Genomic DNA, 24,159 nt, shown 5'->3' on the forward strand with positions numbered 1-24,159 from the left:
TACGTGGTTGCGAGTTACTTGCCTGTAGCAAAAAAGCATGTAAGAGCAGCTGTATGACTTTCTGCTGAGTTGCAGAATTCTCAGCTAAAAAGCAAGCCCCCTGCTCCTGGAAAATGAAAATACATGTTTAGGCTCTTGACAATTATTTTCTTTTCCTGACTATTTTCAATTGTGTGAGCATACATAATTCTTTTTCTAAATCAAAATAGCGCATGACAGAAATCTGAGAATCCAAATACAAAAATCGTTTGTGGCATGTTTCTTCTTTAAGAACACTGTTCTTGGCTTTAAGAACTGGAGAGTAGGGTTTGTATAGAAGAGTGGGCATATATATATATATACACACACACACACAAAAGGTGGTTGTTTTGATGCTTGTAAGCTTCTGTCAGCCCAGGCATCTTGCTATTTAGAACAGTATGAGAGATTTTAAAAAAAGTATATTTTTATCCCAGTTATTGAAACTCATTGTATTTTTAACAGTGCTGTTACTATTAATATAGAAAAGACATAAAAAAGGCCTGTTGATTGTTAGGGGAAAACTTGCAAAGTTAAATTAATTTGAAGTGTTTTGCAAAAACACATGGATGGAGGCTTGTGGTTAGATGAAATGGTTTAAAACTTTGGTTAGCTTGATGCAGTAGTGGCTGGGGAGCTGTTAGCGTATACTATCTAAAACTTATGCTAAAACAGTCAAAAAGATGCCATATTTTAATCTATTTCGATTCATTAAGCTCTTCCTTTTGTTCTATTATGTGGCAGAACAGCAAGCAGTTTTTTCTCTTCAGTGGAGCCTAAGATGCTGTCTTAATGTACGTAACAACAGCATTGGTTATGCACTGATTGTTCGAAGTTACCAAGAGATGCTAGCACCTTCGGTCTGCATTTTGGTGGGGCACCAATTGGAGAGATCCCAGGTGAATAATATAAAACAGGTTTTCTGAAAAAAAAGTTGTGTGGTTTCTAAGAACCTGTTTTTTTTTCTACAGCCCATTAGACAGTGTTTGCTGCTTGTTCTTAGTCTTAAATATACTGTATTTGTTTTAAAGGAGTTAGTTACAGAAAATAAAATTTGCAGTACTTTAAAAAATACTGCTTCTCTGAACATGAGCTGCACATAAATGAATAATGAATTTTTCTAATTGTTTTTGTTTTTAATCAATGCTATATGAAACTTATTTTTGCCATTTGTCATGAAGAATTCTCAGATTCTGTATATATATATATAGGGGTGTGTGTGTATATAATTATGCTGTTACTTTGAAAACATTTTCAGTAAAGTCAGTTTCTCAAAGGACATAATGAACTAGAAACAGGAGGTTTCAAACTCAGGTTTGACCAAGTAGAGGATACTCTCATAATTTGTCTGGCAGAAGAGAAGAAAGATAATGGCTTGGGTTTTACAGGGCTTGAAGGTATAATTCTAGGTGGAATATTATGGTACATTTGAGTATTTCTAACATTGTTACTCTGCATGCAATTGCAGTCATTACTCTGTGTCTTCTGCCAAGGTTGACTTTGTTACAAAGATAGGAATTTCTAATTTAGACCACATTATAAGTTATGACTGAGAACACTGAAGTGTCATATCATTCTTATATTAATCAAGACTTCTAGAGTACAAATTGTGGTGCCCTGAGCAGGAAAAATTAAGCAGTTTTTACTGTTTCCTATATGATATACTCACAGCTCAGTTGAGAAGACTTGAAGGTTTACCTCTTGTTCAAAATAGGGCTTGGCATTGCTTCACTGGTTTTAATGGTTATTTTTTGTTGCTTTCTTTTCTGGTCAAGAAGACTAGCTGGTTTTGCTTCTCTCTTAATAAAGTCTTCTGCCTTAATTTTGACGAGTGCAAACATGCTGTTAGAGCTTTAAGCAATTTTGAAAGATGTGTAATGGGTTAGAGTTCAGTGTACTGCTGTTAGCTGCTCCCTATCACTGAAGGTGACAAGGGAGAAGATAACTAAGGACGTAAAAGGAGGTTTTATATGCTAACCCCTGTCTTCCTGTGTTAGTGGATTCCTTGTCAGGGCTTAACTTGGCAAGCTTTGCTTATGTTGATGTTCACTAATGCAGCTAGGTTTGTGAGGGTATCGGAATGTCAAGTTGGGAGGAATACTGGTGTAGCAAATGGAAGGGACATGCTCTTAAATAAGTCTTTTTCAATTAGTTGTCATCTGTTTGTTTTAATATCTTGGAAATGCTCTCTATTTCTACTGCTGCTCAGATATGGAGGTGATGGTGAGCCACAAGTAAATGTGGATGATGGAGCAGAAGAGTGGGTTTCAAGAAACCATAGGAGGAGGGAAGGTTGCAGTGCACCTGGCAGCCATGGGGGGGGTGGGTGATTTTTTTTATATCAAATTCTGTAACTGGATATGAGATTGAGGGAGGAGTTTGAAAATGAGGAGAATCACTGGTAAGTTGAAGGTTCAGGGCAAGGAGAGGAGTTAGGGTTTTCCTGTTATGGGCTTTCTTCACTACTCAAGAGTGTGGGAGTGGGATTCTGTTTTTTTCTGGTTAAACTGGGGCTAGCCTCAACCTTAAACTCGACCTGACCTTAGTTATTGATTTGAAAAAGAGGATTATTGTGGATTTGTGAGGAGGAACCATAACTGATGACCTTTGAACAAAATATGGATGTAAATTGAAATGTCAGGAAAGGTAAAATGCAGAGTTGGTAGCACTCAGTTAGTTATGTCTTTATTTTTCATAGTGAGGTCTCCAGCCTGCAATGGTGCTAACTGCATTTAAACGTGGTAATACCCTGCAGCATGGTCAGACAGTAGGAGTAGAGCCATGGTAAACCTAAGGTTACCTTAGGGTCAATTTTTTTAAAACAAGTCTTTATCTTTAGGAGTTCTGAATGCATTTGAAATCAAAACAAGTAATCCTTGAGATTACTGTTTTTAGGAGTTTGCTTTTGAGGTATTTTGCCTCCTTCACCCTAACGTGGAATACTGCACAACATTTCCTGCTCTGGATTAGCAGTAATCAGAACTCTGAATTCGAGAAGATTTGACAGATCTGTTTTATTTAACCTTATAAAATAATCACGCTTATAGTAGTTCAATTTATATAGTGATTGTTCTCAAAGTTTCAGAGAAATGCTAGGCATGTTTAGAAATGAGTGACTACACACTTAAATCAGTACCACAAGAAGGTATTGGAATTACACTGCCTCAAAAAGATTGGGGAATTTGGAAAAGTAATAGATAAATATTATTGCTAAAAATTGTTCCCCAGAGATGAAAATAAGGCCTGTTTTGGTTAAAGTATCTTGAAAAGTATTTAACAGATAAATTAACATGCTACTGTGATTATTTCCACATTGCCTTTGCAGATACTAACTGGAAACTAATTTTCCTTGGTGGGTTTGACCTGGAGGCAGCTGCGTGTGTGTGCACAGGCATATGTTAAACAGAGATTGTTCCGTGGGTGTCTGATCCTTATGGGTGAGATGGTGGAGTGGTGGTGTGCAGGGGTCCTCCGGCCTCATGGCAGCCTACTTAGGCAATGTAGCTTTTTGTAGGAGCTATAATGTGCACGTAGGTGTGGAGAACAAAGGGAGGGAATATAGTTACAGTCTTGAGAGCAGTTTTATAGGGCACAGTGGAAACTGCTGAACCTTTCAGTCCCCCACTCACTCTCAGCAGGGTTTTCCTACAACACAAATCAGTAGAAATGCTCTGCATGTCTATTCAGGGTCCTAGGACCCAGTATTGATTTGTAGGTCTTTTTCAACATATATTAGTTTATCACTTTTTATTTGTGCCATATACCTGCTTGATCCAACAAACATATGTGATGCATTGCTTCTCCTCTAAACCAGACAGGGAATTACTGTGTCGGCAGCAGGCGGTGCCCAAGCAACCTGCTGCTCATGTGCGCAGCTGTGCTGAGGTGCAGGGAGCATGGGGGATCTCTTCCCACATGCACCCTGATTATAGCAACTGCAGAAGAGGCAGGGAGAGCTCATGGGTGCCCCTCTGCATGGCTGACCGGGTGGCAGGGGAGAGTAAGGCATCTGGGATGCTAAAACTCTAAATCCTATCAGAAACCTAAGATACTGTAGCTGACCTAAATTGAGATAAACTTTCCTGTGATTCACATAACTTGTGCATTCCTTCCACATGGCTCAGCAAAGCTGTTTATATTGCAAAGTCTTACCCACCAAGCATTGACTTTGAAGCTCCCAGAGGAATAATAGTCATCAGAACAGAGAGTGACATTTCATATTTTTTCCTAACTTCATAGTTACAGTGTGTCAGAAATATGAGTATATAATAATGTTTTTGCAACTCTCTCTGTATATTAATCATTGGTTAGAGTTCACATACTACAAGATTAATTGACTGTGCCCACTTGGGAGCACATATCAAAATTGGTTGTTTCCATCTTTAATGGGCAGTACAGTGTTATTCAGTGCTCGCGGCACTGACATGAGGGAGTTTAGAGATACAATGTTAACTCCACTCAATATATTTTTCTTGCATATTTAATTCTTTTCCCCCTAGCAAAGAGAAGATTGTTTCTGCTGTGCACAACTATCAGTAGTCATGGTAGAAATGTGTTAATCTTCCATAGCTTTATGGATTTATTTCTATAAAGCTTTATTCTTAATTTATTAATTCTGAGTTGGTTGCCACATACATTGCAGTGGCAGCACAAAATAACGTTTCCATTTTTGTAGGTGCCTGATTTGACACTAATAGCAGAGTCCAGTTGTTGGTGGGGTGCTCAGGAGCCTGGACCTGCGCTTTGGTGGTGGCACCTCCTAGTGGTTAGAGGGCTGTGTGCTGTGAAGAAATGTCACTAATGTTGCTCATTGTCAAAGCTAGTGACGTTTGCAGTGCAATATTTTTGGAATAGGCTGCCAGGAGCCATGTGAAATGCAGCCAGAACCCCAGGGCCTGGGGGTGTTGGTCGACAGTCAGCTGAATTATGAGCCAGCAGTGTGCCCATGTGGCCAAGAAGGCCAATGGCATCCTGGCTTGTATCGGAAGTAGTGTGACCAGCAGGACTAGGGAAGTGATCATCCCCCTGTACTCAGCACTGGTGAGGCTACACTTCGAATACTGTGTTTAGTTTTGGGCCCCTCTCTACGAGAAAGACACTGAGGTGCTGAAGTGTGTCCAGTGAAGGGCAATGAAACTGGTGAAGGGTCTAGAGAACAAGTCCTCTGAGGAGTGGCTGAGGGAACTGGGATTGTTTAGTCTGGAGAAAAGGAGGCTCAGGGGAGACCTTATTGCTCTCTACAACTACCTGAGAGGAGATTGTAGTGAGGTGGGTGTCAGCCTCCCAAGTAAAAAGTGATAGGATGAGAGCAAATGACCTCACATTGCGCCAGGGGAAGTTTAGACTGGATATTAGGAAAAACTTCTTCACCAAAAGGGTTGTCGACCATCCTAACGGGTTGCCCAGTGAAGTGGTTGAGTCACCATCCCTGGAGGTATTTAAAAGACGTGTAGATGTGGCACTTAGGGATGTGATTTAGTGGTGGACGTGGCAGTGCTTGGTTAACGGTTGCACTTAAAGGTCTTTTCCAACCTAAACTATTCTGTGATTCTGTGCCCAGGCCTGCACTGGGGAAGGAGGACACTATGTAGTGACACAGGCTGAGGCTGGGGCTGGAGCTGCCCTGGGGCTGGGGATCACAAATGGGCAGAAACCAGCTCTGCACCATGGCAGCAGGCAGCGTCCTGCGCTGGATCAGCAAGGCATAGCCAGGAGATGGGAAGGGATCAGCCCCCTCTGCACAGCATGCGTCGGTCTGTGTCCAATTCTGGAATGTCCTGAGGTCCCTTCCAATCTGAATTATTCCATGATGTTAGGTTATCGGGTCATATGGAGATGATGTGCAATTTAATAGGTATATGCAGCATGTAGGAAAGTTGATTTAAATTAATGATAGGATTTTTCGTGGATTGGTATAGATTGCTTCTAGGTGAAGTGGATGAGTTAAAAAAAAAAAATCCAGACTTCTGTGATGCACAGAGTTAATGCATTAATAGGAAGAACTTGCATATCTGAAGACACAGTCTTTTGTCTAGAAAATTGTAGGGTAGGAAAACAGGAAGGGTAGCTCTAGAGTACATCTTGGACTACTTTACGGATTTAGGAAATCACCATTTCTTTTCATAAAAGCAAGAGATTCATATATATTTGAAAGTTTATGCAAACTGTGTAGTGGCTAACAGCCAAAGAAAATTTACCATTTTTAATACCAACCTTTTGCTGTTTAAAGCAAGATCCCAGTAGTTCCTTGAATCTTCTTTTGTGCTCCAGTAGTAATGCAGCACAACTCGATATGTAGTAGTGTTCCAGTGGTTTACTGACCATATTATTTCAATTTAGTGGGTTTTAGGAGACATTTAATTGCTTTAAGTGGAGGACTACTTGGCTTATTTTTTTGGCTATTAGACTTCTATGCCGAGGGCTGAAACTGATAGTGTAATGTGATCAGTTTTTAAGTAAATTACTGTTGAAAGTGGACATGCAGGATGCATGGAAAACCTAACATTACTTTTTTTTTTATTTCATAAACACCCTTTCCAACATTTCAATGTCTCAGGAAGAGTGATACTGGCCAGATGTTCAGTTTTTGTCTTGGATGGATTTCTGGTAAGTTAAAGCCCTTTTAGCAAGGCTGGGAAAGCATTGGTGAGTGTAGAAGTCAAACAAGATGCTTCAGTGATTGGACTTGCATGTTCTTTTCTTTTTCATAATTGGTTCATATCTGGGATCAGTATATACCTCTTGGTTGAAGATATATATATACTTGTATGTTTGAAAAAATTGAATCCATGACCAAACCCTCCTCTAATGGCATTGTTTATAACCTTCCTGGGTGTTCATCCCTACTTCTCAGTAATACAAAATACCAAGAAATTAACATTAGTGTGGTACATCCTCAGAACAAAGAGCAGTTTTAGAGGTTAAGGAATAAAAAGGTGAAAGTAATGAGGCTTATTTTTTACTGTACGGCATTCAGCTATTTTCTGTAGTCTTCTGTAGCCCTGTTTCTCTTGACTTCATGGGACACAGGACAAGGTGGAGTAAAGGTATAAGGGGAGTGATTGCAGATGGAATGTGGTCAGAAATGAGAAAGGTAACTGTCCCTCCAACTCGGCGCCTGGTAACTTTAGAGTTGTTACAGGTATTGGTTGCTTTCTGAGGCCTACTGGGCTACTTTCATTAATGTTAAGTATTTTGCCGGCTTGTGCCCTTGCAGGGATGGTGAATGTACTTACGTTGTATCATTACTGCCAACTGTCTGTGGTGCAGTATCAGCATACCTTAGAGAGTACAATTGTCTTTGAAGCCAATTTTTCTCCTGTTGCTGCTGTTGTGTGTTACACAGCAGGTCTTTGTGTCTGTAATTTGAGGAGACAGGTGATGGGAAGAAGATGCAATTCAAACCCAGGGACTTGTTCTTGTTGGGCTGTGGAACGTAACTGGAATCCCGCTGACATTGTGAGTGTTCATGACTTTCCTTTGGCACCTAACTGCTTGTTTTGATGGTTCCTTCCTGCAGCACAGAGCTAGACAGGGAAATGAATGAATTCACTGGCAAATTTTCAGATATATTAGGTTTTTTTATAACCATTATTTTCCTTTCAGACTGTGTTAACACACCCAAGTGCCATATGCTGCTGAGCAGACAAGTCTGGTACACAAGCCTGATGATTTAGTTGGTCTTGATCTGCGTGTACTCTTTTGTATGAAGGCTTTATCTGTTCTCAGAAGACTCAAACCAGTGAAGATAGCCACACTTGTGGCCATGTAATCTTAGATTCCAGATGGTTTTAAGCAGAAACTGAAAATATATACTTACTTTCCCTTTATCTCCTCTCCTCCCTTATAAATGAGAATTTATATTGATACCATTGGATCTGCCTCTGTGCTTTCACTTGGCCTGGTGGCGAGTTCATTTTCCTTTGAGAAATACACTGAAATACCTGTGCACGACTGGTCAGTTGACAGTGTTTTTTAAAAATCATTTAAGGATCTGTGTACTGAAAAAGATCTTAAAGCAAAAAGCTGTAAATTATATCTAAATTTAAATCCCTTCAGTTTTAGAAAGATGATCTCTGATAGGCACAGAGAGCCTTGGTGAGCTCAGCTTGGAAATGGCAATTCGTTTCCCCACTGCTCAGTGGTAAGAAATACTCTTCTTATTTTGGCCTGAAGAGTTTAGAAAATATAGGGATGTGTGGGGGAAAAAAAATCTGGTTTACTTGATTTCGAGATGTGTAACAAATGGTAGTGACAGCTACAGTTGCTCTGCACCCAGCTGAAAGTTGCAGTTGGGAAACCCGAGTTGTTATGGTCAAAGGTTAAGAACAGACACCTCTTGGGGAGGGCTTGCTGTCCTACCCCAGTAGTGCTCTCTGGGTGGGCTTCAAACCAAACACAAGAAATTACACCCCCCCCCCCCCTCGACATCCCACCCACAACTACATAATTGTAGCCATGCAGATAAAGTGATCTTCTTGATGCTTCAGGATATACTCCTGGCAGGCAGGTGAGATTAAGTAACAGCAGTGGGCATAATTTGTAAACACTAAGCATTGTAAGGTGGCTTTTTAGGAGCCTGATTTTCTGCTGTTAAATAGGTGGCTACTCTTCTTGGACGTATTCTCTTGTGGTGTTCTCTTCTTGGACGATACAGACAAAATATTTCAAAAAATAATCTTATTGTAACTTTTTATGTTAAAGATTTCTATACACTTTTGAAAAGGGTACATTTAGATCTAAAGGAATAAGAAATCTTCTATGCCATTAACAAGAACACATTGCAGTTTCCATTCCTATTTCTAGATACTGTTTTCCACATATGGTCCTTGTTTCCATTATGTGGGACTATCAAATTGTTAGCTACAGAATACTGAATGGTATTACTTCAACTAATGGTTTTCTCAGTTTTTCCTTTGTGCTTTTTAGAAGTAATGTTATATGGAATAAACAGAATATGAATGGCTGCATTCTTACTGCCTTTGTAATGTGCTCTTGCTTCCACTCAGTGCTGGTGTTCACTTAGCAAATATTTATCTTCTATTATAGAGGACTTTGGAGCAGAAAATGTAGTGCTCATGAGTTTAAATTATAAATACCTTCATAATCATAGCCAAGTAGAATAGTTAAATGGGTGTACACAGGAAAGAGGAGATCTGACTTGCTTAGACTTGAGCTGAGTGATGCAATATTTAAATGAAGATATTGTAAATCAGGTTTAGCATTACTTCCATCCATGTATTCAATGAAGTGAACTTGCTAGTTCTTCTGCATGAACTAGTGACAAAGGCATCTATACAGCTTTTACAAAATAATTGCACATTGCTAATTTACACGTTGGTGGAGCAATGTAGCTAATGAGTTTTCTATCAAAGCATGTTTTTATATCTCTAAATGCATTGCAGATTTGGAGAGTGCAGTACCCTTTTACCCAATTGTAACAGTGCGAGAATATAAATGTGGCTTTTTTGTTGACCAAATGTTAAAATCTAATTGTAATATACAAATTCAAATTTTGAAACAACAGCAAAGCTTCTGACTCTGGGATGTTCTCTTAAACCAGAACAACTCTGAAGCAGGTTTCTTGAAAAGCTTCTGAGTAATTTTTAAAGTTTTGTTTAGTATTTGTTTTCATCTTTACGGAAACTGACTTTTGTAGTCTTGATAAATGTTGCACTTTCCTTGTTTTATAACTAGAAGACATTTTCCTTTTCACTTGTGTAAGCACCCTGTTACGTGTGCCCTGAAGCAGGTCATCTCTCTGTGGGTAAGTGTTGGAGCCAGTCCCTTGTTTGTGACATCTCACTTGAGTGCCTGGCACTGCCACCTGGAGAGGGTGACCCCAAAGGTGTTTTGGGTGTCCTGAAGGAATGATTTGGGCCCAGTTTACCCTGCCGTTGAAGTTGTGTAAACTCCAGTAAAGTCGGGTAATTGCTGATTTCCACTTTATGACTCAGTTACTGGTCTAAGCCAAAACAATATTTTTGACTGCTTCAGAAAATGCTTGAAGACTGACTGTATTACTGCCGTTGCCTAGGGAATTATGAGTATCTGTTTACTGGCTGTGATTGAGAAACACAACTTGACAAAGCTGTGAATACAGATACCCTTGTAACCTTGATGTAGTAGTACTTGAGTTCAAATCAGTGTTAAGTTTGGTCCAGTTTCTTTTGTACTTAGCAAACAGTGCATAGGAGCTGACTCTTATACAACATATGTTCATTGTAGACAGAACACAGAATAGGAATTTAAATGTGCACATCTATGCAGTTTGGTTGGTTAATACATAGAATTAGTTGTTAAATTTTTGGAACCATAAATAGCTGTGAATTTTCTTAACTCTGAAAAATCACTAGCTTCAATGTGTGTGTATTTAGGGGTGGTTTTTTTTCAGTATTGTGTAACTAATCACTACAAAATGTGAGTATTCCCCTCCCCCCCTAGACCTCTTTTTCCCTCCCAAGCCTCCTCCACCAAATCCTTGATTTATGTAAAACCTTTAATAGAGTAAAAGGGCCTCAAGAGAACGACAGCTCTGTGAAGTTTGGAGAGGGCTTTAATGAAAAGTTTCATTGTTATTTCATATTTACTTACCAAATCCTGCCAGAGTAAATTCTTGCCAGACTAGTTTTATATATTTCTTGTCTGGTCTTGCTAACGTATTGTTTTGTATCAGGACCTTGTCTGACAGGAATAGCGACCAGAGCAGTTCAGGCAATGGCACAACAAATAGGTGATGCAGGAAAAAAATGAAGTCTAAAATGTCTTATGCAATATTGAGAAACTTTTAAAGGAACTAATTAGCAAAAGTGATGCAGCTTATATATCAAAGCTATTTTTAATGTGGATTGTGCATGCTGAAATAGCACAACAGTACTTTAGAAGTGGGCGTTTCTACTATTGATTCTGTAATCATGCATGTTTTCCTACATTTGCTTTGGAGGTGGGAAATACTTGTGGTAGGAATCAAAAAATAAGGATACAGGAATATTCAAGTTGTAGTTTCACTTTGGGTGCTCTTTGTTTTGATGGATGTAGTCAAGTCACTGAGCCAGTATTGCAGTTATCTTTTTTAATGTTTCCATTCTTCAGTAAGAAGATTAAGTGATGCAAACAAAAATGGTGAAGTGTGTGATATGAGGGATCAGACTGTCTTAAAGCCTAGTCTAGGTTTTCCATTTCTGACTATGGTTCAACTCAGACTTGGCTTTGAGATGGAGAAATTAGCAGAGGAAACCTGAATCAAGTCCTTTAGGAATGCAAGATGCTTCGTAGCTTGTCAGTTTGGTTTTGTCTTCAAAGCCTGGGTCTTCCCAACAGTGTTTCAGTCTCTGGTGTAGGTATGAGAGGCAGAGGAGATTTCTGTTATGGGCGGAAGAATGAGGAAGGATTCTCTTTCTTTTTAGTTTGAGAGCAGAGTTTACAAAGACACCTCTTCAGTTGACTTCCATTTAGAACTTGTTTGTTGAGGAACTTTGAAGGATTTCTGGTGTACACAGAAGGCTTTTTCCAGCCCTGTCTGTAAGTGTTAGTGGAGTATTCAAACTCATCAAAAAGTTCATCCTTCTATTTGCATTACATACCTTTTTTTGCAGAGTAAATTTCCGTGTAGCTGTGTGTGCACCTCTGTATGCATGACAATGTGAATAATGTAGTACTATTTTTAATTATTCCTGAATTCTTACTTTTAAAAAAATGGGTGCTGAATTATCTCCTATAATGTGCTACAAGAGTAAGTGCTGTTTGGGGAAAAGCCATATAATAGGAAAATCAGTTAATTGTATAATAGATACTTGCTTAGAAGAAATGTAAGGTAATGATATTTAATACTTGGTGAAATTAGAGAAAAAAAATCTGTAATTTCTGAAATGACTAGCCTAAATGGCTGTAAAATGTCATTCTGAAATCTGATCATCTGATAATGATGATTTATAGCAGTATTTAAGGTGGATGTACTTATACAAACAATTAAGTAAGTTTCATGATTATCACATTTCTCAAAAATCTTTGACCTAGGCATATATATCACATGCAATTAAACAGAGTTCTAGGATATTAAACCCAAAATTAATATCCCTTGATGTTCTTTCATGCAGCATGCTGTCCAAGATTTTATGCAGCATGTCCTGTCAAGATTTAAAACCACATACGGATTTAGAGGAATTCTGGTGGTCCCATTTCTTGTCCTGTTCCATCCTTTAAGAAATGAGATTATTTTCAAGTTCTTTAAGGGTGGAGTACGTTGGGTTTTTTCGTGGTGTGGGTTTTTTTTGTTGTTGTTGTTTGGGTGGGTTTTTTGTTTGTTTTGGTTTGGGGGTCTTTTTTTTTATTTTTATTTTTTTCTTTTGACTTCTAGACACTGGTACCAGAAAAGAATGTAATATTAATTGCTGTTTTTAGGAAGTCAGGCACTCTGCAAGATGTTGCAAGTTCGAAGGTCGTCCACACATTAGTCACTTTCTGCAGTCCTGCCTGTTCACTGAAAAGCAGGGAAGCTCTTACTGCTAGACACTTAAGAACAGCCTGGGGCATTGGCACTGTTATGGGGGAGTATTTGAGAAGCAAGAAAAGATTATGCATCATGTTCAGGTTGTGTGTTTACAGTGCAACTTTCCCCTGTTAGAAAACAAACCATTTAAGAATAGCTCCTTGAGTACCAAACAATACTCAGGTCATGTAGTGATATGTAGAAGACACTTTGTGAACACAACCTTATTCCTTACGGTTTTCTTTTGTATCAAAAGTAATAATGAAGACAATAGAGCCCATATACTGAAAGACTATGAAGTCTACCAGTTACGGGTAGACACATCTATACACACAAAACCATACATAGAGATATATGCGCATATGTGTCTGTGTGTGTGTATGTATCTTTTTAAAATTAAAACGTGGAAAGTGTTCTTTGTAAAAGGTTTAGATATCCCATCTACCAACTCCACCAAAGCACAGGCAGAAAGCCCTTTGATACCATTTGAATACTGGTTTGTACCCTCTATAGCTGTCCTCTAAAAAACCCCTGCGCTTTACAGCTGTCCTGTAACATTTTGTGCCTGTTGACCACTGTCTGAGATACTTTATTTTTGAGGACGATATATTTTCCTTTTATGTAGTGCATATATTCAGTAACACTGGGAATGCTGTTCCCTTGCGTGTCAGTGATGGGACTGTGACTCATGCAGGGCTGATAAAAGTGGGAAGCGTATGTCTCTAATCTAGGGCAATTTAAAAAAAGAACTTTGGCTTTACATCTCAATTTACATTTATTTACAGGAATATGGCCTAAATGGATGTTTTAATGTCAAGAATTTGTTGGACTGCGACGTTTAACTATAAGGTGGAATAACCTTTTTCTGTTGCTTATGTGATATCTGATATTATTTTCTTCTCCTTTTATGCAGGATCCAAACTACTGGATACAAGTTCATCGACTGGAGCACGGGGATGGTGGGATCTTGGATCTCGATGACATTCTTTGTGATGTAGCCGATGACAAAGACCGTGTAAGTACGAATAGCGATGAAGGCAGCTCAGCACATGCTGTATGTCAGAGTCTCAGCGTTCTGTGTTTCCTGCATGTGTCCAAAAGTGGGAATCAATGCAGATGTTTTAGGTTTTTTTAATATAGTTTGCTTGACAGATGTGAGAAGTCTGTTACTGTTATGTTTTTAAAAAAATACAGGAAATCTTTTACGGAAATCGTGGGTTTTCCATCCTTTTTGGTTCTTTATAAGTTCAAGTAAGAAAAGGAGGCTGCAAGAATGAGAAAACTGTCATACAGTAGAACAATAATGCAAAAAAAAAAGAATATGTTAAGATTTTAGCTTCATGTTGCTGGCTGAATATGTGCAAAAAACCTGCTGTTTTTAAACTGGGGAGTGTTGGTGGATTGTTTCTCAAGAATCTTTTTGGGAGGAACTGCGAGTTACACAGAACTTGAGAAAATAACTATACACTGCTGGGTCTTGAGTGGTTTTATTCTTCTTAAGTAGAAATTTAGATCTCAGTCAGCTAAGAGGTTTTTTTGGTTATTGGCTGGCTGTTTGAAGTTATAGATACTTGCGTCTTTGAATTACATGTTCAAAAAGGATAAGGTAAGAAACACTGTGGCACACTGTAAAGTTGTATGTAAATATACCACTTTTGTCTGCAAAGTTGCATGTGTTTGCTGAAGCTCTTGAGAGCATCTGCGCTTAATACAGACTTCAGTCTGGAAATGTGTTTCAGGACCCTGCTCCTTCACAGACAGGATCCTTAATTGCCTCTGTTGGAAGCAACAGGCACTCTGAAGGCTCCTTGAAAACTGGCCAAATGATGACTCTTAGGTTAATTTTTCAGAAATAAATACTTTGCCTGCAGTTATTTCTTGTGACAAAATTTAATTGCCATGGTTATTTCAAGCAGGACTTCATTAAAAAAAAAAATCATGTGAGGAGTCTTGGGACATGGAGATTCCTCACCGTCTGAAATGTTGGGATTACTCAAGCTGTATAGAGTAACAGTGCTGAGTTTTCAGGAATTTCTTCCATAAAAATAGTGCCCAGCTAAGATTTCACAAAAAGCTAATTAAAACCTCTAGTTAGTTATCTCATATTGAAGTGCTCAGCTGCATGATTAGTTTATCTTTTGCTTACAGGCCTCAAGGAGGCTGGTGCAAGTTGTCACTATATATATATATATACACACACACACATATATGTATTAGTGTGTATATATAAATTTTTAACTTAGTGAATCATGCGCTACTTTAGCTCCTCACATGCTTCTCCCTTCAGAAGGAGAAGTTTGAATTCTGGTGACTTCCAAGACCTCATTCTTTGGCTGTTACCTTTCCATGCCGCCTTCAAGTGGGGTAATTCCTCACGGTGAAACTCTGTGGGTGTTTTTATGTGCATGACTAATAGCTGAAAAACTCTGGCTGCAACTGAAACAGGCAAAGTCATTATTACAATATTGTTTTTGTGTATAGATGGACAAGATACCTAGTAATTAGTAGTATTTATTTCTGCATTTGCCAAGCTTATATCCTCTGATTTGATTCTGTGAATCTGGCATGTGTCTACTGATAGCACTTATCAGTTAAATTTCCTTTTTTTATAGGACCTTGTAGCATTGATTAGGAAGGTGCAATATAAACATGCACTGTGCTATACTGGTTTATATCCTTGAATTAATCATTCTTACTTGACCTTCACGTTTGATTTTTTTCAAGCATTTCAGTCATTAGTCATTGTTTTTCAGTTTTTCATCTTGTATTTTACAGCTGACCTTCCTGGTTCTCTTTAATTTTTGATTGTTAGCTTTGCAGTTGATGCTTCCTCCATAGCAAGTGTGTCAACTAGTTTTGTGTTAGCAGAACCTGATATAGGTCTCATTAATGCAAGGTTCTGAATATATCTCCAGTTAGTGATATTTTGTATATATACACTTAAGCATATCTTGTTAAAAATCACTTAAACAGATCATGCCTAAACATTTAATTATTACTGAGGTCTTCAGGATTAGTTATGCTCAAAAATTAAACAGTCTATATGTATATATTTTTTTAATTGGGACAGAACTATCTAGGATATTACAAAACCGAACACTTAACATCTTTGTGTTCATTTTCACAAGGAAGTTCTTTACATTCTTGAAGACAAGTTTGTTGTGCTATTTACTACCTATCATCTGTACTTTTGAAGATAGGTTTGCTCTTATCATGGGTCTTTAGATGTAAGGATCATTCCCACAGTGATAAATGTATTTTTTGTCTTTTTGAGGTTGCTGTTATGCCATAATTGTTTGTACGGTGTCATATAAGCACAATACAGAATGAGAAACGGCTAAGGACCAGCTTGTCATCTTGATGAATTTATTGCTCTGTATAGTCAACTATATTAGTAAAATAAAACTCTTAAGTAATGTGAAGAATATATTTACTCCTGTTCCACTGTCTCCATGGAGAAAATGTTCTATCTTGTAACAAATACAAAGACCCTTAGAGACAGCAGCTGTTCTGAATGGAATAAGAGAAGTATCTTTCATGTCCCTCACATTAAAATGCAGCATGGTAGGGTGACTTTATTTAGCTGCTTCTGTCCCTATATTTTGGTATTCTCTTGTCACTTACTAAAACTGAATAGACAAGTAAGGGTTAACCAGTTACTTTCTGGAATAATTTGTGATGTTCCTTTCTGAAACAGCTTTTCTTAAGCCCTTTAATGTAGTTCATTGAGAAAGTTCATTTAATGCATTCTAACTTAGCTGGCATGCAGCTTCAACACTCATATTACACAATATCACTACACATAAAGTTGCTGATGAAAACTTGGTTAATGTAGTTAATGGTAGTACCCGTATTAAACCAAAATTAATAAATGCTCATTTGGATAATTTTTTCTTGGAAAACTTTTTTGTAATTGACTGAAGTGCAAATTTTGTCCAGGTTTTATTAAGGAAAGATAGTTTTCGATGGAAATATATCAATGTTTTTTATATTTATCTGTCTCTCTGTGTACATGAATACAAATGGGATGTCTTGTTTTTGTTGTTTTTGAAAGACATTTGGCTACAAGAAACAAGAATCTGTTTTCAACTAGTGGCATCCATTCCAGTCTTAAGTATGAGCATGTTTGGTACTGTTTGAGGAAACTCCTTGAGAAGCTTGGGCAGATAAATATCCAAAATCTCTTTTTCAGAAATGAAGGAGAAATAACTCCCTTTAATTTGCTTTTGGTTAGCTGCATAACCTGTTTTTGTCATTTTAAAAGTGCAGGTTCTTGTGCATTTAGTGATTAGAACAATATTTTAAACACAAGTTAATGAGCTGTTTTGCTTGGGTTTCTGTTACTTGTAGAAGTAGCCCTTTCTCTGAAGGCTCTCAGAAAACATGTCAACTTTGTCAACTTTCCAGCTTGATGATAACATACTTGATCGCCTCAGTTCAGCTCTTAGTAGGCAGACATACTCAACAGCAAAAAAACCCCAACCAACTGAAGAACACCACCCCCCCGCTCCCCGGCTCTCAACCATCCTTAACCATGGTTTCTCCTGGCAGGCTGAGGCACATAGACGCTTCAGTGATCCTTGTACTTTGGGTGTTATATGAAAGTACTTATTCAGGGATCTCATAGGCCCTTGTTTATCCATGGAAAAAAATACTCAGGAAATTGTTATGTAATCTCCCATTTTAAAAGCCCGTGTATGAATATAACTTGCTTCCAGTTGAATTCTCACTGAAAGAGTCACTTGTATTTTGCACAATGTAAAGTAAATTATTTCATGTGCAATTATATGTAATCTTTTCCTGCACAGTAATGCTCAGACTGTTGCTCAGTGAAAGGCTTTGGAGATCAAAATGTCTATGTTTGGTGTAGCTACATTTCTGAAAAATCAGTCTTTCCTTCCCAAGAGAACAAGGATCTGCCATTAACAGCCACTGGTTTTGGTGAGCAGCTGGGCAAATAGAGCTAGTTTGAAACAATGTAGGGTATAAACCTAATGTCAATTATTCATAAATTCACTTGCCCAAATGCATTAGGTTTTTGGTAGCTTGGGATTAGCAATGTGTAAATGTAAAGTCATCGTCATCATTTCCTTCATCACTGTCCTAATAAATTCAACACTCTAGTTCTCAAAAATAACCACTGTATTTTGATGTATGCTTAACATTACAGCCTGGATTTATTTCTCTAAATTAAGGAGTTTGCTTGACTTACCATTTTGAAATATTCAGTCAGCTCTTCACCCTGCATAATTCATACTTACACCCACTGAGTGCAGAGATAAAAACTGGAAGAATATGGTTTGGTGTTGACTGGAGTGAAGTTTCGTGCTTACCACAGTGTTTGTGTGCATGGTGTTTGTATCTGGTCCAGGTCACCGTAAGATCAAGATGATGTTGGTGCTTACTGCTAGTTAGACGTACTTGAACCTTCTAGAAAGGCACGCATGAAGTTGCTGTTTTGAGTGGAATACTGTTGGTGAGAACAGGGTGGAGATTAATTTCATAGATCTGTGCTGAAATGGAGTTTGCAAACATTCATGATCTGGACTTAACTATAAGTGATCAAATTGCTGCAGAAATCCAGGGAGATCAATTATACTTCATTTGTATCTGCCTTTAGAGACCTACAGAGACTCTATTAATATTATTATGAATTTAGTGCCTGCTTACTTCTAGCATGATGGGGGAAAGTCTTTGAGCAGCTTCTTCATGTAATATGAAGGCATATTAGGAGCTTTTCCCAGTGTGGTGGAAAGGAAATGAACTTTTGGTTTTTGTTAAACAGATGGTCAATTCTAAATAATACTGGTGTTTTGTTTACTTCCTCTTGGAAAGCACTGTTGAGTTAGAGAGACATGTGATACACAAAACATGGGTTTGGAAAGGATGACTATTTTGTTTGTAACAAATGTTAACTTGAAACCAACACGAAATTAAGTCTATTTTGAGCAAATGCATTATGATGTTAAAGTTAAAGGCTGGCTAGGGACTGGACAGCTGTGATTACATTATTTTGCCGCTATTGATTTTTGTTCTGTCACTCTTATTTTTAGGGACAGTTATGCAAGACCCCAGTTCTATAGTAAATTCTGTGTAGACCAGTGACAACATGGTGCTGATAGAAAGAATGAGATTCTGGTAACACTGCATCTGTTCATTCTCTCCAAAATGTTAAAGAGCTTTTGAACTTGATGAACGTTGCACAGATAAATTGTGTTCTCTTTACATTTCCATCAGCACATAATCAGAACACTTAAAGTAGTGTTGTTTGTTCTAAATTTGGGTGTCTCTCTGCCTCATTTAAGCAAACTTACAGCTGAATTTACATTTTGAATTCTCTTTGACTCTGCAATTTAAGAATTTAACCCTAAAACCATGAACAGAGAAGAACAACTTCTTGTTTTACTTCTAAAGTTTGTTTCTGCCATTAACAGATTAAAACTGTGGAGGAAACAAAAGACTGTCTAGGTCCAGTGCAGCAACTCCAACAGCAAAACCTAAAAATGTTGAAAATTTACTCAAAAATATGATTCTTAGTATTTACAACACCATGATTAGTATGCCCTTCTTCCTTTTCCCTCAAAACTTTTCCACCAAATTAAACTTCAGTTATTACCGTGATTATCTCTGCAGCTTCTCTCTTCTTGTTCTGTGACTGCCTTCCCTGTATCCCAGGAAAACAGGATGACCTTGAAACAATTTGTTGTTACTCATAAGTGACTTGGCAAAACACATTTTGAGCATAAGGCGTTCTTTTCTTGTAACAGCTTAAAATAACTATTTGAGCTACTGAGCTTGGGAGAGTATTGCTACTGGGAGAAAAGCTTTGTGTAACAATTCCATGATTCTTTTCTGTTAAAAAATTTAAAAACTTCAGTTTAACAGTGAGCTCTTAGAGTCGTTTAATATTCTGCAGTGTTTTTAATTACATTTTTAGAGATTGGCAATTTGATATTAACCGAAGTTCTGACAAATTGGAAAAACCAGAATGTCTCTGTTGCAATTAGGCTTTCTGGCATTACTCTATTGAGTCGTCATTACTGGGATAGCCACATGATTTTTAGATTGTTCTTGCTGATAGATTTAAAGTAGAAAATCAAAGTTTTTACGTAGTCTTTATTCCCAGCTGCTATTTAATGAAAACCTACTTGGAAATAACATACTCCAAATATAAATATTATCTTCTGTCAAAGAATGGAATTTAAATGCTTGTAGTATTTCTAATAAACTAATTTTTAACTTCACAGTGTTTATGGAGGAGACTAAAACCCATGGAACTGAGGAAATACTGGGCAAAACATTAATATTGAAATGTGCATTTTCCAATCACTAAGATATTAGATGTTAACTAAATGTTGTCTCCCATCTGTAGCTCTTAGTTTTTCATCTCTTTCAGCACTGTTCTCCGAATTCTTAATCTCATCATCGTTTACTTTTTCTAGATCTGTGAAGACAGCATTTCCGTTCATGATTTGTTGTTTATTTTTGGGATAAACTGCAATATCCCAGTTCTTTTTCTCTATTACTGAAGTACTTGTATCAATGCAGTAAGAATTCCGGGGAGGGTGAGGAGTGACTTTTGTAAATTAGTTTCCATGGAGATCTGAAGAGCTGCAGGTAAATCTGACATCTGAAAATGGAATAATTTGGTAAAAACTGTTCTATGAGGAATAGCAGGCCCATGCATGAATTTGATATACTGGCGAAGACCATGACAGTGTTGTGAAGAAAGTCATGCCTCACAAACCTGCCCATATTCTCAGCAGAAAGAGAGAATTGAGCAACAGTGACTGGGTTAGTACAGTCAAAAACCCCACAAACTTATTATGGGATAAGAGGAAGGGTCTTATGGATGTGTAACTGGTTGGAAGATGGAAAAAGTATTTCTTATTATATATTGTTTTGAAAAAAGGGAAGGGGGATTTGAATACTGGAGTGTCAAATTACGTTATTCTGTGTGAAACCAAATGTTGATGGTAAATGCTGGTTATGAAGGGTTGCAGAAGCATCCCGTCATTCAGAGGGATACAATAACATGGTGGATGAAATATTTTGGCAAATGTGCTGTGCTTTCAGAGAGACAGTCCTTTAAATGGACGCAAAAAATAATGAGTTTTGAGCTACCTATTACATTTGGGAAAATGTTTTTGATTTTGTAGTAGGTCTCTGGAAATGTCAGCTTACACTGCAAGGTACAGCTCTGTGAGACATAATAAGATCTAAGAAGGCTTCCAGCAGCTTGCCCTTGTGTCTGCCTCTCTTGCACGTTGTCATCCCCGTCCTGACGCTTACCTTGTGCAGGCTCCACCACTCTTTGCACCCTGTCTTGTAGCAGATTTATTCACTAAAATGGCAGAAGACTCCTCCTTGCAAAAATAATTGAATATTTCTCTGCTATTTCATGAGCATCGTCAGTTCACCGAAGCATCTGGCAAGCTGAGGAGGAAAGGTTGAGGACTTTGCTGCTGGGAGTGGTATGAAGTGTGAAGGAAGAAGTAAGAAGAGGGAGAGTGGGAACGTGAGCAGGCTGAGACCTTCCCTTTCAGTGCAGCAAGGCTGCCAGTGGCCGTGGAGCTGCCGGAGAGGTCCTGGGGGTTAAGCAAGGGGTGTAGAGGAGGGAACGGGTGATGGGATCTTGTTGCTTTACGTGCTAGTGGTTGAGCCCTCTTCTTCTTCCAGCCACAAACCAAGCATCCAAAAAAGATTTTATAGAAATAGCGAAAGCACAGAGCAAATGCCAACATTGATTGCAGGTATAGATTAAATGCTTCTTTACCAGCGGTACCTAAATGGACTCTCAGCCTTGAAAAAAGGATGGAAGAAGCAAACTGTAGATGACTGTAAAATCAGAGGTGACATAGAGGAATTGTTCTTTGTCTTTTTCAGTGCAAGATCTGGGGCATCAAATGAAACCTAAGTTTTCATTAGCAAAGTAAATGAAAGGAGATACGCTTTGTGTATAAAATACTACCTTTTTTTTTTTCAGATGGATTTGTTGAGTGCTTCAGATTCTTGTATTTAGGAGAACTGTGAATAAATATAATCCAGATCTTTTTCTGTATCTTTAAAGATTTTAAAGTCTTCTGTCCTTTTCAGTTTCCTTTGTAATTTACTTTCATTCAGAAATCCTTTCATTAACTCTGATCATTCTTGTTATATTTCTTGCACCTGTTTTAGGTCTAATTTTTTTTTTTGTTGAAGTGAAATGATCAGGATTGTACTTGGTATTGATACAAAGTCAGATGCATTTTAATGGATTTTAAAGTTTATTTGTGCCTTTGTCAGTTTTAATTGCTAAGATTTATTTTTGTGCAATCAAGTGTGATTACAGTATGTCATAAGATTAGCTATCTGCAAAAGGTTTTCAAACTTCCCTTGACTTTAGTTTTTATATTGGAATACATGTGAATTTTATCAAAGGCTGCAGATGCTCCAAGAAGTTTTGGAGGACACTTTTTCTTGAGACATCATCGTTTAAAAGCACATGTAATGCTGAATTGGCTGCTTAGTTTTACTCTTCAAAAAGGTGATCTTTGTAAATCATGGGAACTGGTAATTTAAGTAGAGTTTCAATTTGTGAGAAAGAGTCTCCTTAATCTAAACTTTGGTGAAAACCACAGAGACTGTTGAAATGATGATGGTCTCACAGTGTCTAATATTAGTAACACTGAAGGTCAGTATGTGGCTATGGATGATGACTGCTACAGTATTACAAACCCATCACAATTAAGAGATACTTTGTACTAAAAATATTTAATAATAGATTTTTTCTATGTCCTGTAATAATTACAGATTCACTGCTTAGATGTAGTTGTAGATAATATGAACCAGTGCTTTCTAATTCTTCACAGTGTAAATCTCCCCAGAAATCTACAGTGAATCTAGAATTAGGCCATTACGGGTAGTAAATGCATGATATTCTGATAGCTTTTCATTAATTTTAGCAATATGACTTTGTCCTCGAGGTATATTATTCATCCTACAACAAAGGCAGAAATTGCTGAAAAGGTTGGTTATGGGAATTCATTAACACTACCCTCTTACTACTTGATATCGGCAGGTCTTAAAAGACAGGCTCTTCCAACTTCACAGATATTTCCTAACAGGGGTGGTGAGACTCATACACTAGAGGACTGACCCATATTAAAGCTTAATTATAGTAATGGATAATCCTGCAAGTATAAATTATTCACAGTTGTTTTGTATGTGAAATAGCGTCATGAATAAAATAAGGAAAAGTTTCTGGAAAAGACCCGTGACGATGGCATAAGTTTGTCAAAAGATAGTTTTCATCCTTGTCTTTTAACACAGATTTAAATCTGACAGCATTAGGTTTGCAGGCATATGCCCATATGCACAGCTTTGTGCTTTGGATATGTTTTGGTTAATGGAAATCAATAGCAGCAAGTCTTGGGGCTCTACACCCTTGTAGTGTTCCTTGACTAATACGTTATGCAAGGGAAACATTCCTACCTAAACACTGTCCTGGTGCAAAAGTTGCAATCTCAGCTGTCTGATAAGATTCCCACACTGTCACTAGGATGAGAATTCATTAGCGTTACCTTCTTATCCGTTGATACCAAGAGGTCTTAAGAGAGTGCTGTACCTTCATAGTTATTTCCCAGGAAGGATGGTAAGATTCATACATAGGCTTGGACTTTATTTTCTGGTTGGCTTAGTAGGTCAAGTACTTCATAATTTTGTAGCATGAATGTCTTTCTGTCAAAGAGAGAAAAGGGAATATTTGAATTAGGTTAAAATAGGGATCCTAATGATTGAGGCAGCTACCTCATGCTAAAGGTTCCTTCAGCAAGTGCCTTAGATCCAAAAAGAAGAAAAAAACGCTGTCTTTTTTGGGGAGGTTTCACCAGTCTGACTTTTCAGATACCTTCCTAGCAGTAGCTCAGAAAGGAAGGAGTTAAGAAGATGCTTTGAACCCGAAGTCTTCTGCTTCATCCCCACACCCTGTTGGTGTACTTCCACACCCTGTTGGTGTGCAGGGAACTACCTTCCGTTCACCTTTAGCGTGCTCAGCAGGATAGTCACTACATTTTTCAGATTAGCATCACTGCTGAAGCCTGTTTGAGTTTGTACAGCAAGAAGGAGTTCTACCTGCTCTTCAGTGACATACAGCATTGCAGGACCATCAGCTTTTTTCATTTGTACAACCTGTTGGAAGAACTGAAATTGTTCTTAGGTGGGCTCTGTTCCTTGTACTTCCTATAGGATTGAAGACTGTTCCCTGTAAGCTTGGTGGAAGCTTGACGGTACCAAGTTTTTATTTTCTTGGGACGCTGTTTGCTTGAAGGTAACCATACTTTGGTGGATGAAATGGCAGACACACCTAAGAGGAAAATTACAAAGAAGTCATCGTCTTTTTCATACGATCGCCGGAGAGATTCAGTGAAAGTTAGGAGACAGTCCAAGTCTCTTAGCTTTAAGTCAGCTACACTGGGTGCTCAAAAAAGGCACACGCAGAAAAAGCAGGTTTGTATTTGGATATTTCTCAAAAAAAATCCTTACTTCCTAAATTCTTAAAAAGATTGTAAAACTTGCTGTGTTAATACAAAGCGGAAAACAATCTCTGCTGATTTGCAGTCTGTGTGTGAATACGTATGTGTATACATACAAGCTTGTGTGGGGGTAAAGCTGGA

General features: G+C 38.0%; 1 protein-coding gene across 16 annotated transcripts in view; it reads left to right on the forward strand.

The window, feature by feature from the left end:
* Positions 1-24,159, forward strand: part of PARD3 (par-3 family cell polarity regulator) — a 457,172-nt gene that overhangs the window by 37,120 nt on the left and 395,893 nt on the right. For all 16 annotated transcript variants that reach the window (XR_012624146.1, XM_074832438.1, XM_074832496.1 and 13 more), the window contains exon 2: positions 13,419-13,520. Coding sequence is in view for 15 of the 16 variants with exons in the window: in XM_074832438.1 (XP_074688539.1) it covers positions 13,419-13,520 (102 nt within the window). In the remaining variant the exon portion in view is untranslated. The remainder of the gene's footprint in view (positions 1-13,418; positions 13,521-24,159) is intronic.

The sequence above is a fragment of the Strix aluco genome, chromosome 1, assembly GCF_031877795.1.
Source record: "Strix aluco isolate bStrAlu1 chromosome 1, bStrAlu1.hap1, whole genome shotgun sequence".
Taxonomy (NCBI): Eukaryota; Metazoa; Chordata; class Aves; order Strigiformes; family Strigidae; genus Strix; species Strix aluco.